The sequence below is a fragment of the Phyllobates terribilis genome, unplaced genomic scaffold (assembly GCF_046119375.1).
Source record: "Phyllobates terribilis strain yellow unplaced genomic scaffold, ASM4611937v1 Scaffold_664__1_contigs__length_860015, whole genome shotgun sequence".
In the NCBI taxonomy this organism is placed as follows: Eukaryota; Metazoa; Chordata; class Amphibia; order Anura; family Dendrobatidae; genus Phyllobates; species Phyllobates terribilis.
Window position 1 is genome coordinate 342,280 of NW_027363424.1, and position 23,951 is coordinate 366,230.

General features: G+C 45.5%; 1 protein-coding gene across 1 annotated transcript in view; it reads right to left on the reverse strand.

Moving 5' to 3' along the window:
* Positions 1-23,951, reverse strand: part of LOC141235426 (uncharacterized) — a 108,755-nt gene that overhangs the window by 55,151 nt on the left and 29,653 nt on the right. The window contains exon 4 of the mRNA XM_073668109.1: positions 7,460-7,762. Within this exon, the coding sequence (XP_073524210.1) occupies positions 7,460-7,762 (303 nt within the window). The remainder of the gene's footprint in view (positions 1-7,459; positions 7,763-23,951) is intronic.

Genomic DNA, 23,951 nt, shown 5'->3' on the forward strand with positions numbered 1-23,951 from the left:
TATGGCCATAGTAGAGGTCAGATATCTCCCAGGGGGGACAGACTCCCATCAGACCTCTACTATGGGCCATACAGGTAGATATAGAGTTACATTTCTATCACCTGTATGTCCAAAGTAGAGGTCAGATATCTCCCAGGGGGGACAGATTCCCATCAGACCTCTACTATAGCCATACAGGTAGGTATAGAGTTACATTTCTATCACCTGTATGGCCATAGTAGAGGTCAGATATCTCCCAGGGGGGACAGATTCCCATCAGACCTCTACTATGGCCATACAGGTAGGTATAGAGTTACATTTCTATCCCCTGTATGCCCATAGTAGAGGTCAGATATCTCCCAGGGGGGACAGACTCCCATCAGACCTCTACTATGGCCATACAGGTAGGTATAGAGTTACATTTCTAGAACCTGTGTGCCCATAGTAGAGGTCAGATATCTCCCAGGGGGGACAGATTCCCATCAGACCTCTACTATAGCCATACAGGTAGGTATAGAGTTACATTTCTATCACCTGTATGCCCATAGTAGAGGTCCGATATCTCCCAGGGGGGACAGACTCCCATCAGACCTCTACTATGGCCATACAGGTAGGTATAGAGTTACATTTCTAGAACCTGTGTGCCCATAGTAGAGGTCAGATATCTCCCAGGGGGGACAGATTCCCATCAGACCTCTACTATGGCCATACAGGTAGGTATAGAGTTACATTTCTATCACCTGTATGACCATAGTAGAGGTCAGATATCTACCAGGGGGGACAGATTCCCATCAGACCTCTACTATGGGCCATACTGGTAGGTATAGAGTTACATTTCTATCACCTGTATGTCCATAGTAGAGGTCAGATATCTCCCAGGGGGGACAGACTCCCATCAGACCTCTACTATGGCCATACAGGTAGGTATAGAGTTACATTTCTATCACCTGTGTGCCCATAGTAGAGGTCAGATATCTCCCAGGGGGGACAGATTCCCATCAGACCTCTACTATGGCCATACAGGTAGGTATAGAGTTACATTTCTATAACCTGTGTGCCCATAGTAGAGGTCAGATATCTCCCAGGGGGGACAGACTCCCATCAGACCTCTACTATGGCCATACAGGTAGGTATAGAGTTACATTTCTATCACCTGTATGCCCATAGTAGAGGTCAGATATCTCCCAAAGACAGATTCCCATCAGACCTCTACTATGGCCATACAGGTAGGTATAGAGTTACATTTCTATCACCTGTATGCCAATAGTAGAGGTCAGATATCTCCCAGGGGGGACAGATTCCCATCAAACCTCTACTATGGCCATACAGGTAGGTATAGAGTTACATTTCTATCACCTGTATGCCCATAGTAGAGGTCAGATATCTCCCAGGGGGGACATATTCCCATCAGACCTCTACTATGGCCATACAGGTAGGTATAGAGTTACATTTCTATCACCTGTATGGCCCATAGTAGAGGTCAGATATCTCCCAGGGGGGACAGATTCCCATCAGACCTCTACTATGGCCATACAGGTAGGTATAGAGTTACATTTCTATCACCTGTATGCCCATAGTAGAGGTCAGATATCTCCCAGGGGGGACAGATTCCCATCAGACCTCTACTATGGCCATACAGGTAGGTATAGAGTTACATTTCTATCACCTGTATGCCCATAGTAGAGGTCAGATATCTCCCAGGGGGGACAGATTCCCATCAGACCTCTACTATGGCCATACAGGTAGGTATAGAGTTACATTTCTATCACCTGTATGCCCATAGTAGAGGTCAGATATCTCCCAGGGAGGACAGATTCCCATCAGACCTCTACTATGGGCCATACAGGTAGGTATAGAGTTACATTTCTATCACCTGTATGTCCATAGTAGAGGTCAGATATCTCCAGGGGGACAGATTCCCATCAGACCTCTACTATGGGCCATACAGGTAGGTATAGAGTTACATTTCTATCACCTGTATGCCCATAGTAGAGGTCAGATATCTCCCAGGGGGGACAGACTCCCATCAGACCTCTACTATGGCCATACAGGTAGATATAGAGTTACATTTCTATCACCTGTATGCCCATAGTAGAGGTCAGATATCTCCCAGGGGGGACAGATTCCCATCAAACCTCTACTATGGCCATACAGGTAGGTATAGAGTTACATTTCTATCACCTGTATGCCCATAGTAGAGGTCTGATATCTCCCAGGGGGGACAGACTCCCATCAGACCTCTACTATGGCCATACAGGTAGGTATAGAGTTACATTTCTATCACCTGTATGCCCATAGTAGAGGTCTGATATCTCCCAGGGGGGACAGACTCCCATCAGACCTCTACTATGGGCCATACAGGTAAGTATAGAGTTACATTTCTATAACCTGTATGCCCATAGTAGAGGTCAGATATCTCCAGGGGGACAGATTCCCATCAGACCTCTACTATGGCCATACAGGTAGATATAGAGTTACATTTCTATCACCTGTATGCCCATAGTAGAGGTCTGATATCTCCCAGGGGGGACAGACTCCCATCAGACCTCTACAATGGGCCATACAGGTAAGTATAGAGTTACATTTCTATAACCTGTATGCCCATAGTAGAGGTCAGATATCTCCAGGGGGGACAGACTCCCATCAGACCTCTACTATGGGCCATACAGGTAGATATAGAGTTACATTTCTATCACCTGTATGCCCATAGTAGAGGTCAGATATCTCCAGGGGGGACAGACTCCCATCAGACCTCTACAATGGGCCATACAGGTAGGTATAGAGTTACATTTCTATAACCTGTATGCCCATAGTAGAGGTCAGATATCTCCAGGGGGGACAGATTCCCATCAGACCTCTACTATGGGCCATACAGGTAGATATAGAGTTACATTTCTATCACCTGTATGTCCATAGTAGAGGTCAGATATCTCCCAGGGGGGACAGATTCCCATCAGACCTCTACTATGGCCATACAGGTAGGTATAGAGTTACATTTCTATCACCTGTATGTCCAAAGTAGAGGTCAGATATCTCCCAGGGGGGACAGATTCCCATCAGACCTCTACTATGGCCATACAGGTAGGTATAGAGTTACATTTCTATCACCTGTATGCCCATAGTAGAGGTCCGATATCTCCCAGGGGGGGACAGACTCCCATCAGACCTCTACTATGGCCATACAGGTAGGTATAGAGTTACATTTCTATCACCTGTATGCCCATAGTAGAGGTCAGATATCTCCCAGGAGGGACAGATTCCCATCAGAGCTCTACTATGGCCATACAGGTAGGTATAGAGTTACATTTCTATCACCTGTATGCCCATAGTAGAGGTCAGATATCTCCCAGGGGGGACAGATTCCCATCAGACCTCTACTATTGCCATACAGGTAGGTATAGAGTTACATTTCTATCACCTGTATGTCCATAGTAGAGGTCAGATATCTCCCAGGGGGGACAGATTCCCATCAGACCTCTACTATGTGCCATACAGGTAGGTATAGAGTTACATTTCTATCACCTGTATGTCCATAGTAGAGGTCAGATATCTCCCAGGGGGGACAGATTCCCATCAGACCTCTACTATGGCCATACAGGTAGGTGTAGAGTTACATTTCTATCACCTGTATGCCCATAGTAGAGGTCAGATATCTCCCAGGGGGGACAGATTCCCATCAGACCTCTACTATGGCCATACAGGTAGGTATAGAGTTACATTTCTATCACCAGTATGCCCATAGTAGAGGTCAGATATCCCCCAGGGGGGACAGACTCCCATCAGACCTCTACTATGGCCATACAGGTAGGTATAGAGTTACATTTCTATCACCTCTATGCCCATAGTAGAGGTCAGATATCTCCCAGGGGGGACAGATTCCCATCAGACCTCTACTATGGCCATACAGGTAGGTGTAGAGTTACATTTCTATCACCTGTATGGCCCATAGTAGAGGTCAGATATCTCCCAGGGGGGACAGATTCCCATCAGACCTCTACTATGGCCATACAGGTAGGTATAGAGTTACATTTCTATCACCTGTATGTCCATAGTAGAGGTCAGATATCTCCCAGGGGGGACAGATTCCCATCAGACCTCTACTATGGCCATACAGGTAGGTGTAGAGTTACATTTCTATCACCTGTATGCCCATAGTAGAGGTCAGATATCTCCCAGGGGGGACAGATTCCCATCAGACCTCTACTATGGCCATACAGGTAGGTATAGAGTTACATTTCTATCACCAGTATGCCCATAGTAGAGGTCAGATATCCCCCAGGGGGGACAGACTCCCATCAGACCTCTACTATGGCCATACAGGTAGGTATAGAGTTACATGTCTATCACCTCTATGCCCATAGTAGAGGTCAGATATCTCCCAGGGGGGACAGATTCCCATCAGACCTCTACTATGGCCATACAGGTAGGTGTAGAGTTACATTTCTATTACCTGTATGGCCATAGTAGAGGTCAGATATCTCCCAGGGGGGGCAGATTCCCATCAGACCTCTACTATGGGCCATATAGGTAGGTATAGAGTTAAATTTCTATCACCTGTATGTCCATAGTAGAGGTCAGATATCTCCCAGGGGGGGCAGATTCCCATCAGACCTCTACTATGGCCATACAGGTAGGTATAGAGTTACATTTCTATCACCTGTATGCCCATAGTAGAGGTCAGATATCTCCCAGGGGGGGCAGATTCCCATCAGACCTCTACTGTGGGCCATATAGGTAGGTATAGAGTTACATTTCTATCACCTGTATGTCCATAGTAGAGGTCAGATATCTCCCAGGGGGGCAGATTCCCATCAGACCTCTACTATGGCCATACAGGTAGGTATAGAGTTACATTTCTATAACCTGTATGCCCACAGTAGAGGTCAGATATCTCCCAGGAGGGACAGATTCCCATCAGACTTCTACTATGGGCCATACAGGTAGGTATAGTGTTACATTTCTATCACCTGTGTGCCCATAGTATAGGTCAGATATCTCCCAGGAGGGACAGATTCCCATCAGACCTCTACTATGGCCATACAGGTAGGTATAGAGTTACATTTCTATCACCTGTATGCCCATAGTATAGGTCAGATATCTCCCAGGGGGGACAGAATCCCATCTGACCTCTACTATGGGCATACAGGTGATAGAAATGTAACTCTATACCTACCTGTATGGCTCATAGTAGAGGTCTGATGGGACTTTGTCCCCCCTGGGAGATATCTGACCTCTACTATGGGCATACAGGTGATAGAAATGTAACTCTATACCTACCTGTATGGCCATAGTAGAGGTCTGATGGGAGTCTGTCCCCCCTGGGAGATATCTGACCTCTACTATGGGCATACAGGTGATAGAAATGTAACTCTATACCTACCTGTATGGCCATAGTAGAGGTCTGATGGGAATCTGTCCCCCCTGGGAGATATCTGACCTCTACTATGGGCACACAGGTGATAGAAATGTAACTCTATACCTACCTGTATGGCTCATAGTAGAGGTTTGATGGGAATCTGTCCCCCCTGGGAGATATCTGACCTCTACTATGGACATACAGGTGATAGAAATGTAACTCTATACCTACCTGTATGGCCATAGTAGAGGTCTGATGGGAATCTGTGCCCCCTGGGAGATATCTGACCTCTACTATGGCCATACAGGTAGGTATAGAGTTATATTTCTATAACCTGTATGCCCATAGTAGAGGTCAGATATCTCCCAGGGGGGACAGATTCCCATCAGACCTCTTCTATGGCCATACAGGTAGGTATAGAGTTACATTTTTATCACCTGTATGCCCATAGTAGAGGTCAGATATCCCCCAGGGGGGACAGACTCCCATCAGACCTCTACTATGGCCATACAGGTAGGTATAGAGTTACATTTCTATCACCTGTATGCCCATAGTAGAGGTCAGATATCTCCCAGGGGGGACAGACTCCCATCAGAGCTCTACTATGGCCATACAGGTAGGTATAGAGTTACATTTCTATCACCTGTATGCCCATAGTAGAGGTCAGATATCTCCCAGGGGGGACAGATTCCCATCAGACCTCTACTATGGGCCATACAGGTAGGTATAGAGTTACATTTCTATCACCTGTATGTCCATAGTAGAGGTCAGATATCATAGAATCATAGAATCATAGAATGGTAGAGTTGGAAGGGACCTCCTGGGTCATCTGGTCCAACCCCCTGCTCAAAGCAGGATTCACTAGATCATCTCAGACAGATGTCTGTCCAGCCTCTGTTTGAAGACGTCCATTGAAGGAGAACTCACCACCTCTCGTGGCAGCCTGTTCCACTCATTAATCACCCTAACTGTCAAAAAGTTTTTTCTAATATCTAATCTGTGTCTCCTCCCATTTAGTTTCATCCCATTGCTTCTAGTCTTTCCTTGTGCAAATGAGAATAAAGATGATCCTTCTACAATGTGACAGCCCTTGACATATTTGTAGACAGCTATTAAGTCTCCTCTCAGTCTTCTTTTTTGCAAGCTAAACATTCCCAAATCCTGCAACCGTTCCTCATAGGACATGGTTTGCAGACCAGTCACCATTCTGGTCGCTCTTCTCTGAACTTGCTCCAGTTTGTCTATGTCTTTTTTAAAATGTGGTGCCCAAAACTGTACACAGTATTCCAGATGAGGTCTGACCAAAGAGGAGTAAAGACCGATAATGACTTCACGTGATCTAGACTGTATGCTTCTGTTAATACATCCCAGAATTGTATTTGCCTTTTTTGCTGCTGCATCACACTGTTGACTCATGTTCAGTCTATGATCTATTAGTATACCTAAGTCTTTTTCACATGTACTGTTGCTTAGCTCTATTCCTCCCATTCTGTATATGTTTTTTTCATTTTTATTGCCCAGATGTAGTACTTTGCATTTTTCCCTGTTAAAAACCATTCTGTTGGTTGCTGCCCACTGCTCCAGTTTATTTAGGTCTTTTTGAATCCTCTCTCTCTCTTCTCTAGTATTAGCTATCCCTCCTAGCTTTGTGTCATCAGCAAATTTAATCAGTTTACCCTCAATTCCTTCATCTAAATCATTGATAAAGATGTTGAACAATACAGGTCCCAGGACGGAGCCCTGTGGTACCCCACTTGAGACATTCATCCAGCTGGATGTGAAGCCATTTACAACCACCCTTTGAGTCCGATCACTAAGCCAGTTATGAATCCACCTAACAGTTGCCTGGTCCATTGCATACTTGGTCATTTTTTCAATAAGGATGGTGTGAGATACTTTGTCAAATGCTTTGCTGAAGTCAAGATATACTATATCTACAGCATTTCCCTGATCCACCCAGTCAGTGATTCTGTCATAGAAGGAAATTAAGTTAGTCTGACATGACTTGTTAGTTACAAACCCATGCTGACTCTGGTTAATCACTTCATTCTTATCCATGTACTTACATACATGTTGTTTAATAATTTGTTCAAAGATCTTTCCTGGTATAGAAGTCAGACTCACCGGCCTATAGTTCCCTGGGTCCACTTTCTTCCCCTTTTTGAAGATAGGAACAACATTTGCTCTTCTCCAGTCTTCTGGGACTTCTCCTGTTCTCCAAGAATTTTCAAAGATTATGGAGAGTGGTTCTAAAATTTCTTCTATGATCTCCTTCAGTACTCTGGGGTGTAATTCATCTGGACCTGGAGACTTGAACTCATTTATCTTAGCTAAATATTCCCTCACAATCTTTCTGTTTACAGATAACTTGGATTCCTCTATTCCTTTAAAAGGACAGTGAAGATCAGTTGATGTTACATTTTCTTTCTGAGAGAAAACAGATGCAAAATAGGAATTAAAAAGTTCGGCCTTCTCAACATCCTCTCTTACCATTTCTCCATTTTCATCCTGTAAAAATCCTATAGCATCTTTGACTTTTCTTTTACTTCTGACATACCCCCAAAATCCTTTTTTATTGCTTTTGACATCTCTTGCAAGCCTTAATTCATTGTCAGCTTTAGCTAACCTGATACGTGCCCTACAGGATCTGCAGACTGCATTATAATCTTCTTTAGATATGCCTCCCTCTTTCCATTTAATAAACATTTCTTTCTTTCTTTTTAGCATGTGTTTAAGTTCTGTGTTCATCCATCCTGGTTTCCTTAAATGCTTCCCATTCTTCCTACTTTTCGGGATTGTTAACGATTGTGCTTTGAGAATCTCATTTTTAAAAATTTCCCATCCTTCCTGGACATTTTTGTCCTTAAGGACATCCAGCCATTGGATCCCTCCTATTCTCTTTCTGAGTCTCTTAAAATCTGCCTTTCTAAAATCTAACCTTGAAGTTTGAGTCTTCACATGTCTTCCTCCTCTAGTTATCCAAAATTCTATAATAGCATGATCGCTGCCTCCTAGGGTCCCAGCCACCTTTACTTCCTCAACCATTTCCTCCCTGTTTATAAGGATTAGATCCAAAGTAGCAGATCCCCTTGTTTTCTCCCCTACCTTTTGGAAGATAAAGTTGTCAGCAAGAGAGGATAAGAATTTGCTTGACCTGTTAGTTTTACTTGAGAGAGATTCCCAACAAATGTCTGGATAGTTGAAATCTCCCATGACCACTACGTCATATTTTTTGGAGAACTTGGTCATTTGATACATAAAGAGTTCATCCATATCTTCAGCTTGCCCAGGTGGCCTGTAGTAAATGCCTACAATGGTGTCCTTTCCGTTGTTCTCTCCTTGTATTCTTACCCAAACAGTTTCCACAGAACTCCCAGTCTCTGAAGCTTCAATCTCTGTGCAGATATTCGCTTTTCTAACATACAATGCGACACCTCCTCCTCGTTTATCAAGTCTGTTTCTTGCAAATAAGTTGTATCCTTTTAGCCTTTTATTCCAATCATGTGTATCGTCCCACCAAGTTTCAGTGATTCCAATGACATCATATTCCTTTTCCTGCATTAGTAGTTCCAATTCTCCTTGTTTGTTGCCCATGCTTTGTGCATTTGTATAAAAACATTTTAGTTTGTGATTGGTTTCTCTTCCTCCCATATTTTTATTATTTAAATTGTTTTGTCTTTGTTCTTCTTTTCCACTTCCAGTAGCAGAGATCTCAATAGCATTTGTCAGCTGTATGGCTTTTTCTGGCCTTTTGCTTCCCTTCCCACATTGTTCTAGTTTAAAGCTCTTCTGATGAGTGTAGCAAGGCGACTTCCAAATACATGTTTTCCAGTCTTCGTAAGGTGCACCCCATCTCTAGCAAGTAGTCCATCGTATAGGTAATTCATTCCGTGATCCAGAAATCCAAATCCTTGTTGACGGCACCATCGTTGACGTCAACGATATCTCCCAGGGGGAGATATCTCCCAGGGGGGACAGATTCCCATCAGACCTCTACTATGGCCATACAGGTAGGTATAGAGTTACATTTCTATCACCTGTATGTCCATAGTAGAGGTCAGATATCTCCCAGGGGGGACAGATTCCCATCAGACCTCTACTATGGCCATACAGGTAGGTATAGAGTTACATTTCTATCACCTGTATGCCCATAGTAGAGGTCAGATATCTCCCAGGAGGGACAGATTCCCATCAGACCTCTACTATGGCCATACAGGTAGGTATAGAGTTACATTTCTATCACCTGTATGCCCATAGTAGAGGTCAGATATCTCCCAGGGGGGACAGATTCCCATCAGACCTCTACTATGGGTCATACAGGTAGGTATAGAGTTACATTTCTATCACCTGTATGGCCCATAGTAGATGTCAGATATCTCCCAGGGGGGACAGATTCCCATCAGACCTCTACTATAGCCATACAGGTAGGTATAGAGTTACATTTCTATCACCTGTATGGCCCATAGTAGAGGTCAGATATCTCCCAGGGGGGACAGACTCCCATCAGACCTCTACTATGGGCCATACAGGTAAGTATAGAGTTACATTTCTATAACCTGTATGCCCATAGTAGAGGTCAGATATCTCCCAGGAGGGACAGATTCCCATCAGACCTCTACTATGGCCATACAGGTAGGTATAGAGTTACATTTCTATCACCTGTGTGCCCATAGTAGAGGTCAGATATCTCCCAGGGGGGACAGATTCCCATCAGACCTCTACTATGGGCCATACAGGTAGGTATAGAGTTACATTTCTATCACCGGTATGGCCATAGTAGAGGTCAGCTATCTCCCAGGGGGACAGATTCCCATCAGACCTCTACTATGGCCATACAGGAAGGTATAGAGTTACATTTCTATCACCTGTATGCCCATAGTAGAGGTCAGATATCTCCCAGGGGGGACAGATTCCCATCAGACCTCTACTATGGCCATACAGGTAGGTATAGAGTTACATTTCTATCACCTGTATGCCCATAGTAGAGGTCAGATATCCCCCAGGAGGGACAGACTCCCATCAGACCTCTACTATGGCCATACAGGTAGGTATAGAGTTACATTTCTATCACCTGTATGCACATAGTAGAGGTCAGATATCTCCCAGGGGGACAGATTCCCATCAGACCTCTACTATGGCCATACAGGTAGGTATAGAGTTACATTTCTATCACCTGTATGCCAATAGTAGAGGTCAGATATCTCCCAGGAGGGACAGATTCCCATCAGACCTCTACTATGGCCATACAGGTAGGTATAGAGTTACATTTCTATCACCTGTATGTCCATAGTAGAGGTCAGATATCTCGCAGGGGGGACAGAATCCCATCAGACCTCTACTATGTGCCATACAGGTAGGTATAGAGTTACATTTCTATCACCTGTATGTCCATAGTAGAGGTCAGATATCTCCCAGGGGGGACAGATTCCCATCAGACCTCTACTATGGGCCATACAGGTAGGTATAGAGTTACATTTCTATAACCTGTATGCCCATAGTAGAGGTCAGATATCTCCCAGGAGGGACAGACTCCCATCAGACCTCTACTATCAGCCATACAGGTAGGTATAGAGTTACATTTCTATAACCTGTATGCCCATAGGAGAGGTCAGATATCTCCCAGGGGGGACAGACTCCCATCAGACCTCTACTATGGCCATACAGGTAGGTATAGAGTTACATTTCTATCACCTCCTATGGCCATAGTAGAGGTCAGATATCTCCCAGGGGGGACAGATTCCCATCAGACCTCTACTATGGCCATACAGGTAGGTATAGAGTTACATTTCTATAACCTGTATGCCCATAGGAGAGGTCAGATATCTCCCAGGGGGGACAGACTCCCATCAGACCTCTACTATGGCCATACAGGTAGGTATAGAGTTACATTTTTATCACCTGTATGCCCATAGTAGAGGTCAGATATCTCCTAGGGGGGACAGATTCCCATCAGACCTCTACTATGGCCATACAGGTAGGTATAGAGTTACATTTCTATCACCTGTATGCCCATAGTAGAGGTTAGATATCTCCCAGGAGGGACAGATTCCCATCAGACCTCTACTATGGCCATACAGGTAGGTATAGAGTTACATTTCTATCACCTGTATGGCCATAGTAGAGGTCAGATATCTCCCAGGGGGGACAGACTCCCATCAGACCTCTACTATGGCCATACAGGTAGGTATAGAGTTACATTTCTATCACCTGTGTGGCCCATAGTAGAGGTCAGATATCTCCCAGGAGGGACAGACTCCCATCAGACCTCTACTATGGCCATACAGGTAGGTATAGAGTTACATTTCTATCACCTGTATGCCCACAGTAGAGGTCAGATATCTCCCAGGGAGGACAGATTCCCATCAGACCTCTACTATGGCCATACAGGTAGGTATAGAGTTACATTTCTATCACCTGTATGCCCATAGTGAGGTCAGATATCTCCCAGGGGGGACAGACTCCCATCAGACCTCTACTATGGGCATACAGGTTATAGAAATGTAACTCTATACCTACCTGTATGGCACATAGTAGAGGTCTGATGGGATTCTGTCCCCCCTGGGAGATATCTGACCTCTACTATGGACATACAGGTTATAGAAATGTAACTCTATACCTACCTGTATGGCCATAGTAGAGGTCAGCTATCTCCCAGGGGGACAGATTCCCATCAGACCTCTACTATGGCCATACAGGTAGGTATAGAGTTACATTTCTATAACCTGTATGTCCATAGTAGAGGTCAGATATCTCCCAGGGGGGACAGAATCCCATCAGACCTCTACTATGTGCCATACAGGTAGGTATAGAGTTACATTTCTATAACCTGTATGCCCATAGTAGAGGTCAGATATCTCCCAGGGGGGACAGATTCCCATCAGACCTCTACTATGGCCATACAGGTAGGTATAGAGTTACATTTCTATCACCTGTATGCCCATAGTAGAGGTCAGATATCTCCCAGGGGGGACAGATTCCCATCAGACCTCTAGTATGGCCATACAGGTAGGTATAGAGTTACATTTCTATCACCTGTATGGCCATAGTAGAGGTCAGATATCTCCCAGGGGGGACAGATTCCCATCAGACCTCTACTATGGCCATACAGGTAGGTATAGAGTTACATTTCTATCACCTGTATGCCCATAGTAGAGGTCAGATATCTCCCAGGGGGGACAGACTCCCATCAGACCTCTACTATGTGCCATACAGGTAGGTATAGAGTTACATTTCTATAACCTGTATGCCCATAGTAGAGGTCAGATATCTCCCAGGGGGGACAGATTCCCATCAGACCTCTACTATGGCCATACAGGTAGGTATAGAGTTACATTTCTATCACCTGTATGCCCATAGTAGAGGTCAGATATCTCCCAGGAGGGACAGATTCCCATCAGACCTCTACTATGGCCATACAGGTAGGTATAGAGTTACATTTCTATCACCTGTATGCCCATAGTAGAGGTCAGATATCTCCAGGGGGACAGATTCCCATCAGACCTCTACTATGGACATACAGGTAGGTATAGAGTTACATTTCTATCACCTGTATGCCCATAGTAGAGGTCAGATATCTCCCAGGGGGGACAGACTCCCATCAGACCTCTACAATGGGCCATACAGGTGAGTATAGAGTTACATTTCTATCACCTGTATGCCCATAGTAGATGTCAGATATCTCCCAGGGGGGACAGATTCCCATCAGAAATCTAGTATGGCCATACAGGTAGGTATAGAGTTACATTTCTATCACCTGTACGGCCATAGTAGAGGTCAGATATCTCCCAGGGGGACAGATTCCCATCAGACCTCTACTATGGCCATACAGGTAGGTATAGAGTTACATTTCTATCACCTGTATGTCCATAGTAGAGGTCTGATTTCTCCCAGGGGGACAGATTCCCATCAGACCTCTACTATGGCCATACAGGTAGGTATAGAGTTACATTTCTATAACCTGTATGTCCATAGTAGAGGTCAGATATCTCCCAGGGGGGACAGAATCCCCTCAGACCTCTACTATGTGCCATACAGTTAGGTATAGAGTTACATTTCTATAACCTGTATGCCCATAGTAGAGGTCAGATATCTCCCAGGGGGGACAGATTCCCATCAGACCTCTACTATGGCCATACAGGTTAGTCTAGAGTTACATTTCTATCACCTGTATGCCCATAGTAAAGGTCAGATATCTCCCAGGGGGGACAGATTCCCATCAGACCTCTACTATGGTCATACAGGTAGGTATAGAGTTACATTTCTATCACCTGTATGCCCATAGTAGAGGTCAGATATCTCCCAGGGGGGACAGATTCCCATCAGACCTCTACTATGGCCATACAGGTAGGTATAGATTTACATTTCTATCACCTGTATGCCCATAGTAGAGGTCAGATATCTCCCAGGGGGGACAGATTCCCATCAGACCTCTACTATGGCCATACAGGTAGGTATAGAGTTACATTTCCATCACCGGCATGCCCATAGTAGAGGTCAGATATCTCCCAGGGGGGACAGATTCCCATCAGACCTCTACTATTGTCACGGGTGTTTCGCCACGAAGATCGTCACGATTACACAGCCTGACTTCTCGCAGCTGAGTTTTTGGTGTTTTGTGTTTTTCGGCAGTGAGGGAGTTAACTCTCTCTCTCTGTGCTAGAAGAGGTCCAGCCTCGCCCAGCTGCAATCAATGCTGCTGTAGTGGGACTCCTTCAAATGCCTGCCGGTCTGTTGGGGAAGTGTCGGTGAAAGCATTTCATACAGACAAACAGAGCGGTTCGTGGTATTTTGGAGTTCTGAGCTAAGTGTATTTGGAGTGGTTTTTCCCTTCCTCGCTTTATCATTTATCTCCTTTCCCGTTGGTGTTCCCTCTGTAGTAGTGGTGTAGTTTTTGTATGCAAGGTGGTTTTTGGTTTGACCCTTGTACTGTCTCGTTCGTCTTAGTACTGAGTGTTGTCATAATATTTCCTGTCCCCTATTGTTGTGATTGGGGTCCTTCTCAGGACTAGATTACTGAGGTGCAGGGATCCTCAGGAGGTAGGGGTTACGCTGGCGGCCTGGACCTCTGTACCTTTAACAGTACCTCCAGGAAGAGGGATTAGTCAGGGCCCCAGGTTAGGGTCAGCTTAGGCCCCTGACCTGCTGTACGCAGAGTCAGTGTGGCAACTATGGGCCATACAGGTAGGTATAGAGTTACATTTGTATAACCTGTATGCCCATAGTAGAGGTCAGATATCTCCCAGGGGGACAGATTCCCATCAGACCTCTACTATGGACATACAGGTAGGTATAGAGTTACATTTCTATAACCTGTATGCCCATAGTAGAGGTCAGATATCTTCCAGGGGGGACAGATTCCCATCAGACCTCTACTATGGCCATACAGGTAGGTATAGAGTTACATTTCTATAACCTGTATGCCCATAGTAGAGGTCAGATATCTCCCAGGGGGGACATATTCCCATCAGACCTCTACTATGGCCATACAGGTAGGTATAGAGTTACATTTCTATCACCTGTATGGCCCATAGTAGAGGTCAGATATCTCCCAGGGGGGACAGATTCCCATCAGACCTCTACTATGGCCATACAGGTAGGTATAGAGTTACATTTCTATCACCTGTATGTCCATAGTAGAGGTCAGATATCTCCCAGGAGGGACAGACTCCCATCAGACCTCTACTATGGCCATACAGGTAGGTATAGAGTTACATTTCTATCACCTGTATGCCCATAGTAGAGGTCAGATATCCCCCAGGGGGGACATATTCCCATCAGACCTCTACTATGGCCATACAGGTAGGTATAGAGTTACATTTCTATCACCTGTATGTCCATAGTAGAGGTCAGATATCTCCCAGGAGGGACAGACTCCCATCAGACCTCTACTATGGCCATACAGGTAGGTATAGAGTTACATTTCTATCACCTGTATGGCCCATAGTAGAGGTCAGATATCCCCCAGGGGGGACAGATTCCCATCAGACCTCTACTATGGCCATACAGGTAGGTATAGAGTTACATTTCTATAACCTGTATGTCCATAGTAGAGGTCAGATATCTCCCAGGGGGGACAGAATCCCATCAGACCTCTACTATGTGCCATACAGGTAGGTATAGAGTTACATTTCTATCACCTGTATGCCCATAGTAGAGGTCAGATATCTCCCAGGAAGGACAGATTCCCATCAGACCTCTACTATGGCCATACAGGTAGGTATAGAGTTACATTTCTATCACCTGTATGCCCATAGTAGAGGTCAGAAATCTCCAGGGGGACAGATTCCCATCAGACCTCTACTATGGACATACAGGTAGGTATAGAGTTACATTTCTATCACCTGTATGCCCATAGTAGAGGTCAGATATCTCCCAGGGGGGACAGACTCCCATCAGACCTCTACAATGGGCCATACAGGTGAGTATAGAGTTACATTTCTATCACCTGTATGCCCATAGTAGATGTCAGATATCTCCCAGGGGGGACAGATTCCCATCAGACCTCTAGTATGGCCATACAGGTAGGTATAGAGTTACATTTCTATCACCTGTATGGCCATAGTAGAGGTCAGATATCTCCCAGGGGGGACAGATTCCCATCAGACCTCTACTATGGCCATACAGGTAGGTATAGAGTTACATTTCTATCACCTGTATGTCCATAGTAGAGGTCAGATATCTCCCAGGGGGGACAGATTCCCATCAGACCTCTACTATAGCCATACAGGTAGGTATAGAGTTACATTTCTATCACCTGTATGGCCCATAGTAGAGGTCAGATATCTCCCAGGGGGGACAGACTCCCATCAGACCTCTACTATGGCCATACAGGTAGGTATAGAGTTACATTTCTATCACCTGTATGTCCATAGTTGAGGTCAGATATCTCCCAGGGAGGACAGACTCCCATCAGACCTCTACTATGGGCCATACAGGTAAGTATAGAGTTACATTTCTATAACCTGTATGCCCATAGTAGAGGTCAGATAACTCCCAGGAGGGACAGATTCCCATCAGACCTCTACTATGGGCCATACAGGTAGGTATAGAGATACATTTCTATCACCTGTGTGCCCATAGTAGAGGTCAGATATCTCCCAGGAGGGACAGATTCCCATCAGACCTCTACTATGGGCCATACAGGTAGGTATAGAGTTACATTTCTATCACATGTATGCCCATAGTAGAGGTCAGATATCTCCCAGGGGGGACAGACTCCCATCAGACCTCTACTATGGGCCATACAGGTAGGTATAGAGTTACATTTCTATCACCTGTATGCCCATAGTAGAGGTCAGATATCTCCCAGGGGGGACAGACTCCCATCAGATCTCTACTATGGCCATACAGGTAGGTATAGAGTTACATTTCTATCACCTGTATGCCCATAGTAGAGGTCTGATATCTCCCAGGGGGGACAGATTCCCATCAGACCTCTACAAAGGGCCATACAGGTAGGTATAGAGTTACATTTCTATCACCTGTGTGCCCATAGTAGAGGTCAGATATCTCCCAGGAGGGACAGACTCCCATCAGACCTCTACTATGGCCATACAGGTAGGTATAGAGTTACATTTCTATCATCTGTATGCCCATAGTAGAGGTCAGATATCTCCCAGGGGGGACAGATTCCCATCAGACCTCTACTATGGGCCATACAGGTAGGTATAGAGTTACATTTCTATCACCGGTATGGCCATAGTAGAGGTCAGCTATCTCCCAGGGGGACAGATTCCCATCAGACCTCTACTATGGCCATACAGGTAGGTATAGAGTTACATTTCTATCACCTGTATGCCCATAGTAGAGGTCAGATATCCCCCAGGAGGGACAGACTCCCATCAGACCTCTACTATGGCCATACAGATAGGTATAGAGTTACATTTCTATCACCTGTATGCCAATAGTAGAGGTCAGATATCTCCCAGGAGGGACAGATTCCCATCAGACCTCTACTATGGCCATACAGGTAGGTATAGAGTTACATTTCTATCACCTGTATGTCCATAGTAGAGGTCAGATATCTCGCAGGGGGGACAGAATCCCATCAGACCTCTACTATGTGCCATACAGGTAGGTATAGAGTTACATTTCTATCACCTGTATGTCCATAGTAGAGGTCAGATATCTCCCAGGGGGGACAGATTCCCATCAGACCTCTACTATGGGCCATACAGGTAGGTATAGAGTTACATTTCTATCACCTGTATGCCCATAGTAGAGGTCAGATATCTCCCAGGAGGGACAGATTCCCATCAGACCTCTACTATGGCCATACAGGTAGGTATAGAGTTACATTTCTATCACCTGTATGCCCATAGTAGAGGTCAGATATCTCCCAGGGGGGACAGACTCCCATCAGACCTCTACTATGGCCATACAGGTAGGTATAGAGTTACATTTCTACCACCTGTATGTCCATAGTAGAGGTCAGATATCTCCCAGGGGGGACAGACTCCCATCAGACCTCTACTATGGCCATACAGGTAGGTATAGAGTTACATTTCTATCACCTGTATGCCCATAGTAGAGGTCAGATATCTCCCAGGGGGGACAGATTCCCATCAGACCTCTACTATGGGCCATACAGGTAGGTATAAAGTTACATTTCTATCACCGGTATGGCCATAGTAGAGGTCAGCTATCTCCCAGGGGGATAGATTGCCATCAGACCTCTACTATGGCCATACAGGTAGGTATAGAGTTACATTTCTATAACCTGTATGTCCATAGTAGAGGTCAGATATCTCCCAGGGGGGACAGAATCCCATCAGACCTCTACTATGTGCCATACAGGTAGGTATAGAGTTACATTTCTACCACCTGTATGCCCATAGTAGAGGTCAGATATCTCCCAGGAGGGACAGATTCCCATCAGACCTCTACTATGGACATACAGGTAGGTATAGACTTACATTTCTATCACCTGTATGCCCATAGTAGAGGTCAGATATCTCCCAGGGGGGACAGACTCCCATCAGACCTCTACTATGGCCATACAGGTAAGTATAGAGTTACATTTCTATAACCTGTATGCCCATAGTAGAGGTCAGATATCCCCCAGGGGGGACAGATTCCCATCAGACCTCTACTATGGCCATACAGTTAGGTATAGAGTTACATTTCTATAACCTGTATGCCCACAGTAGAGGTCAGATATCTCCGAGGGGGGACAGATTCCCATCAGACCTCTACTATGGCCATACAGGTAGGTATAGAGTTACATTTCTATCACCTGTATGCCCATAGTAGAGGTCAGATATCTCCCAGGGGGGACAAATTCCCATCAGACCTCTACTATGGCCATACAGGTAGGTATAGAGTTACATTTCTATCACCTGTATGCCCATAGTAGAGGTCAGATATCTCCCAGGGGGGACAGACTCCCATCAGACCTCTACTATCAGCCATACAGGTAGGTATAGAGTTACATTTCTATAACCTGTATGCCCATAGGAGAGGTCAGATATCTCCCAGGGGGGACAGATTCCCATCAGACCTCTACTATCAGCCATACAGGTAAGTATAGAGTTACATTTCTATCACCTGTATGCCCATAGTAGAGGTCAGATATCTCCCAGGGGGGACGGATTCCCATCAGACCTCTACTATGGCCATACAGGTAGGTATAGAGTTACATTTTTATCACCTGTATGCCCATAGTAGAGGTCAGATATCTCCTAGGGGGGACAGATTCCCATCAGACCTCTACTATGGCCATACAGGTAGGTATAGAGTTACATTTCTATCACCTGTATGCCCATAGTAGAGGTCAGATATCTCCCAGGAGGGACAGATTCCCATCAGACCTCTACTATGGCCATACAGGTAGGTATAGAGTTACATTTCTATCACCTGTATGGCCATAGTAGAGGTCAGATATCTCCCAGGGGGGACAGACTCCCATCAGACCTCTACTATGGCCATACAGGTAGGTATAGAGTTACATTTCTATCACCTGTGTGGCCCATAGTAGAGGTCAGATATCTCCCAGGAGGGACAGACTCCCATCAGACCTCTACTATGGCCATACAGGTAGGTATAGAGTTACATTTCTATCACCTGTTTGCCCATAGTAGAGGTCAGATATCTCCCAGGGGGGACAGATTCCCATCAGACCTCTACTATGGGCCATACAGGTAGGTATAGAGTTACATTTCTATCACCTGTGTTCCCATAGTAGAGGTCAGATATCTCCCAGGGGGAACAGATTCCCATCAGACCTCTACTATGGCCATACAGGTAGGTATAGAGTTACATTTCTATCACCTGTATGCCCATAGTAGAGGTCAGATATCTCCCAGGGAGGACAGATTCCCATCAGACCTCTACTATGGCCATACAGGTAGGTATAGAGTTACATTTCTATCACCTGTATGCCCATAGTGAGGTCAGATATCTCCCAGGGGGGACAGACTCCCATCAGACCTCTACTATGGCCATACAGGTAGGTATAGAGTTACATTTCTATCACCTGTATGCCCATAGTAGAGGTCAGATATCCCCCAGGAGGGACAGACTCCCATCAGACCTCTACTATGGCCATACAGATAGGTATAGAGTTACATTTCTATCACCTGTATGCCCATAGTAGAGGTCAGATATCTCCCAGGGGGACAGATTCCCATCAGACCTCTACTATGGCCATACAGGTAGGTATAGAGTTACATTTCTATAACCTGTATGCCAATAGTAGAGGTCAGATATCTCCCAGGAGGGACAGATTCCCATCAGACCTCTACTATGGCCATACAGGTAGGTATAGAGTTACATTTCTATCACCTGTATGTCCATAGTAGAGGTCAGATATCTCGCAGGGGGGACAGAATCCCATCAGACCTCTACTATGTGCCATACAGGTAGGTATAGAGTTACATTTCTATCACCTGTATGTCCATAGTAGAGGTCAGATATCTCCCAGGGGGGACAGATTCCCATCAGACCTCTACTATGGGCCATACAGGTAGGTATAGAGTTACATTTCTATCACCTGTATGCCCATAGTAGAGGTCAGATATCTCCCAGGAGGGACAGATTCCCATCAGACCTCTACTATGGCCATACAGGTAGGTATAGAGTTACATTTCTATCACCTGTATGCCCATAGTAGAGGTCAGATATCTCCCAGGGGGGACAGACTCCCATCAGACCTCTACTATGGCCATACAGGTAGGTATAGAGTTACATTTCTACCACCTGTATGTCCATAGTAGAGGTCAGATATCTCCCAGGGGGGACAGACTCCCATCAGACCTCTACTATGGCCATACAGGTAGGTATAGAGTTACATTTCTATCACCTGTATGCCCATAGTAGAGGTCAGATATCTCCCAGGGGGGACAGATTCCCATCAGACCTCTACTATGGGCCATACAGGTAGGTATAAAGTTACATTTCTATCACCGGTATGGCCATAGTAGAGGTCAGCTATCTCCCAGGGGGATAGATTGCCATCAGACCTCTACTATGGCCATACAGGTAGGTATAGAGTTACATTTCTATAACCTGTATGTCCATAGTAGAGGTCAGATATCTCCCAGGGGGGACAGAATCCCATCAGACCTCTACTATGTGCCATACAGGTAGGTATAGAGTTACATTTCTACCACCTGTATGCCCATAGTAGAGGTCAGATATCTCCCAGGAGGGACAGATTCCCATCAGACCTCTACTATGGCCATACAGGTAGGTATAGACTTACATTTATATCACCTGTATGCCCATAGTAGAGGTCAGATATCTCCCAGGGGGGACAGACTCCCATCAGACCTCTACTATGGCCATACAGGTAAGTATAGAGTTACATTTCTATAACCTGTATGCCCATAGTAGAGGTCAGATATCCCCCAGGGGGGACAGATTCCCATCAGACCTCTACTATGGCCATACAGTTAGGTATAGAGTTACATTTCTATAACCTGTATGCCCACAGTAGAGGTCAGATATCTCCGAGGGGGGACAGATTCCCATCAGACCTCTACTATGGCCATACAGGTAGGTATAGAGTTACATTTCTATCACCTGTATGCCCATAGTAGAGGTCAGATATCTCCCAGGGGGGACAAATTCCCATCAGACCTCTACTATGGCCATACAGGTAGGTATAGAGTTACATTTCTATCACCTGTATGCCCATAGTAGAGGTCAGATATCTCCCAGGGGGGACAGACTCCCATCAGACCTCTACTATCAGCCATACAGGTAGGTATAGAGTTACATTTCTATAACCTGTATGCCCATAGGAGAGGTCAGATATCTCCCAGGGGGGACAGATTCCCATCAGACCTCTACTATCAGCCATACAGGTAAGTATAGAGTTACATTTCTATCACCTGTATGCCCATAGTAGAGGTCAGATATCTCCCAGGGGGGACGGATTCCCATCAGACCTCTACTATGGCCATACAGGTAGGTATAGAGTTACATTTTTATCACCTGTATGCCCATAGTAGAGGTCAGATATCTCCTAGGGGGGACAGATTCCCATCAGACCTCTACTATGGCCATACAGGTAGGTATAGAGTTACATTTCTATCACCTGTATGCCCATAGTAGAGGTCAGATATCTCCCAGGAGGGACAGATTCCCATCAGACCTCTACTATGGCCATACAGGTAGGTATAGAGTTACATTTCTATCACCTGTATGGCCATAGTAGAGGTCAGATATCTCCCAGGGGGGACAGACTCCCATCAGACCTCTACTATGGCCATACAGGTAGGTATAGAGTTACATTTCTATCACCTGTGTGGCCCATAGTAGAGGTCAGATATCTCCCAGGAGGGACAGACTCCCATCAGACCTCTACTATGGCCATACAGGTAGGTATAGAGTTACATTTCTATCACCTGTTTGCCCATAGTAGAGGTCAGATATCTCCCAGGGGGGACAGATTCCCATCAGACCTCTACTATGGGCCATACAGGTAGGTATAGAGTTACATTTCTATCACCTGTGTTCCCATAGTAGAGGTCAGATATCTCCCAGGGGGGACAGATTCCCATCAGACCTCTACTATGGCCATACAGGTAGGTATAGAGTTACATTTCTATCACCTGTATGCCCATAGTAGAGGTCAGATATCTCCCAGGGAGGACAGATTCCCATCAGACCTCTACTATGGCCATACAGGTAGGTATAGAGTTACATTTCTATCACCTGTATGCCCATAGTGAGGTCAGATATCTCCCAGGGGGGACAGACTCCCATCAGACCTCTACTATGGCCATACAGGTAGGTATAGAGTTACATTTCTCTCACCGGTATGGCCATAGTAGAGGTCAGCTATCTCCCAGGGGGACAGATTCCCATCAGACCTCTACTATGGCCATACAGGTAGGTATAGAGTTACATTTCTATAACCTGTATGTCCATAGTAGAGGTCAGATATCTCCCAGGGGGGACAGAATCCCATCAGACCTCTACTATGTGCCATACAGGTAGGTATAGAGTTACATTTCTATAACCTGTATGCCCATAGTAGAGGTCAGATATCTCCCAGGGGGGACAGATTCCCATCAGACCTCTACTATGGCCATACAGGTAGGTATAGAGTTACATTTCTATCACCTGTATGCCCATAGTAGAGGTCAGATATCTCCCAGGAGGGACAGATTCCCATCAGACCTCTACTATGGCCATACAGGTAGGTATAGAGTTACATTTCTATCACCTGTATGCCCATAGTAGAGGTCAGATATCTCCCAGGGGGGACAGACTCCCATCAGACCTCTACAATGGGCCATACAGGTGAGTATAGAGTTACATTTCTATCACCTGTATGCCCATAGTAGATGTCAGATATCTCCCAGGGGGGACAGATTCCCATCAGACCTCTAGTATGGCCATACAGGTAGGTATAGAGTTACATTTCTATCACCTGTATGGCCATAGTAGAGGTCAGATATCTCCCAGGGGGGACAGATTCCCATCAGACCTCTACTATGGCCATACAGGTAGGTATAGAGTTACATTTCTATCACCTGTATGCCCATAGTAGAGGTCAGATATCTCCCAGGGGGGACAAATTCCCATCAGACCTCTACTATGGCCATACAGGTAGGTATAGAGTTACATTTCTATCACCTGTATGCCCATAGTAGAGGTCAGATATCTCCCAGGGGGAACAGAATCCCATTAGACCTCTACTATCAGCCATACAGGTAGGTATAGAGTTACATTTCTATAACCTGTATGCCCATAGGAGAGGTCAGATATCTCCCAGGGGGGACAGACTCCCATCAGACCTCTACTATGGCCATACAGGTAGGTATAGAGTTACATTTCTATCACCTGTATGGCCATAGTAGAGGTCAGATATCTCCCAGGGGGGACAGATTCCCATCAGACCTCTACTATGGCCATACAGGTAGGTATAGAGTTACATTTTTATCACCTGTATGCCCATAGTAGAGGTCAGATATCTCCTAGGGGGGACAGATTCCCATCAGACCTCTACTATGGCCATACAGGTAGGTATAGAGTTACATTTCTATCACCTGTATGGCCATAGTAGAGGTCAGATATCTCCGAGGGGGGACAGACTCCCATCAGACCTCTACTATGGCCATACAGGTAGGTATAGAGTTACATTTCTATCACCTGTGTGGCCCATAGT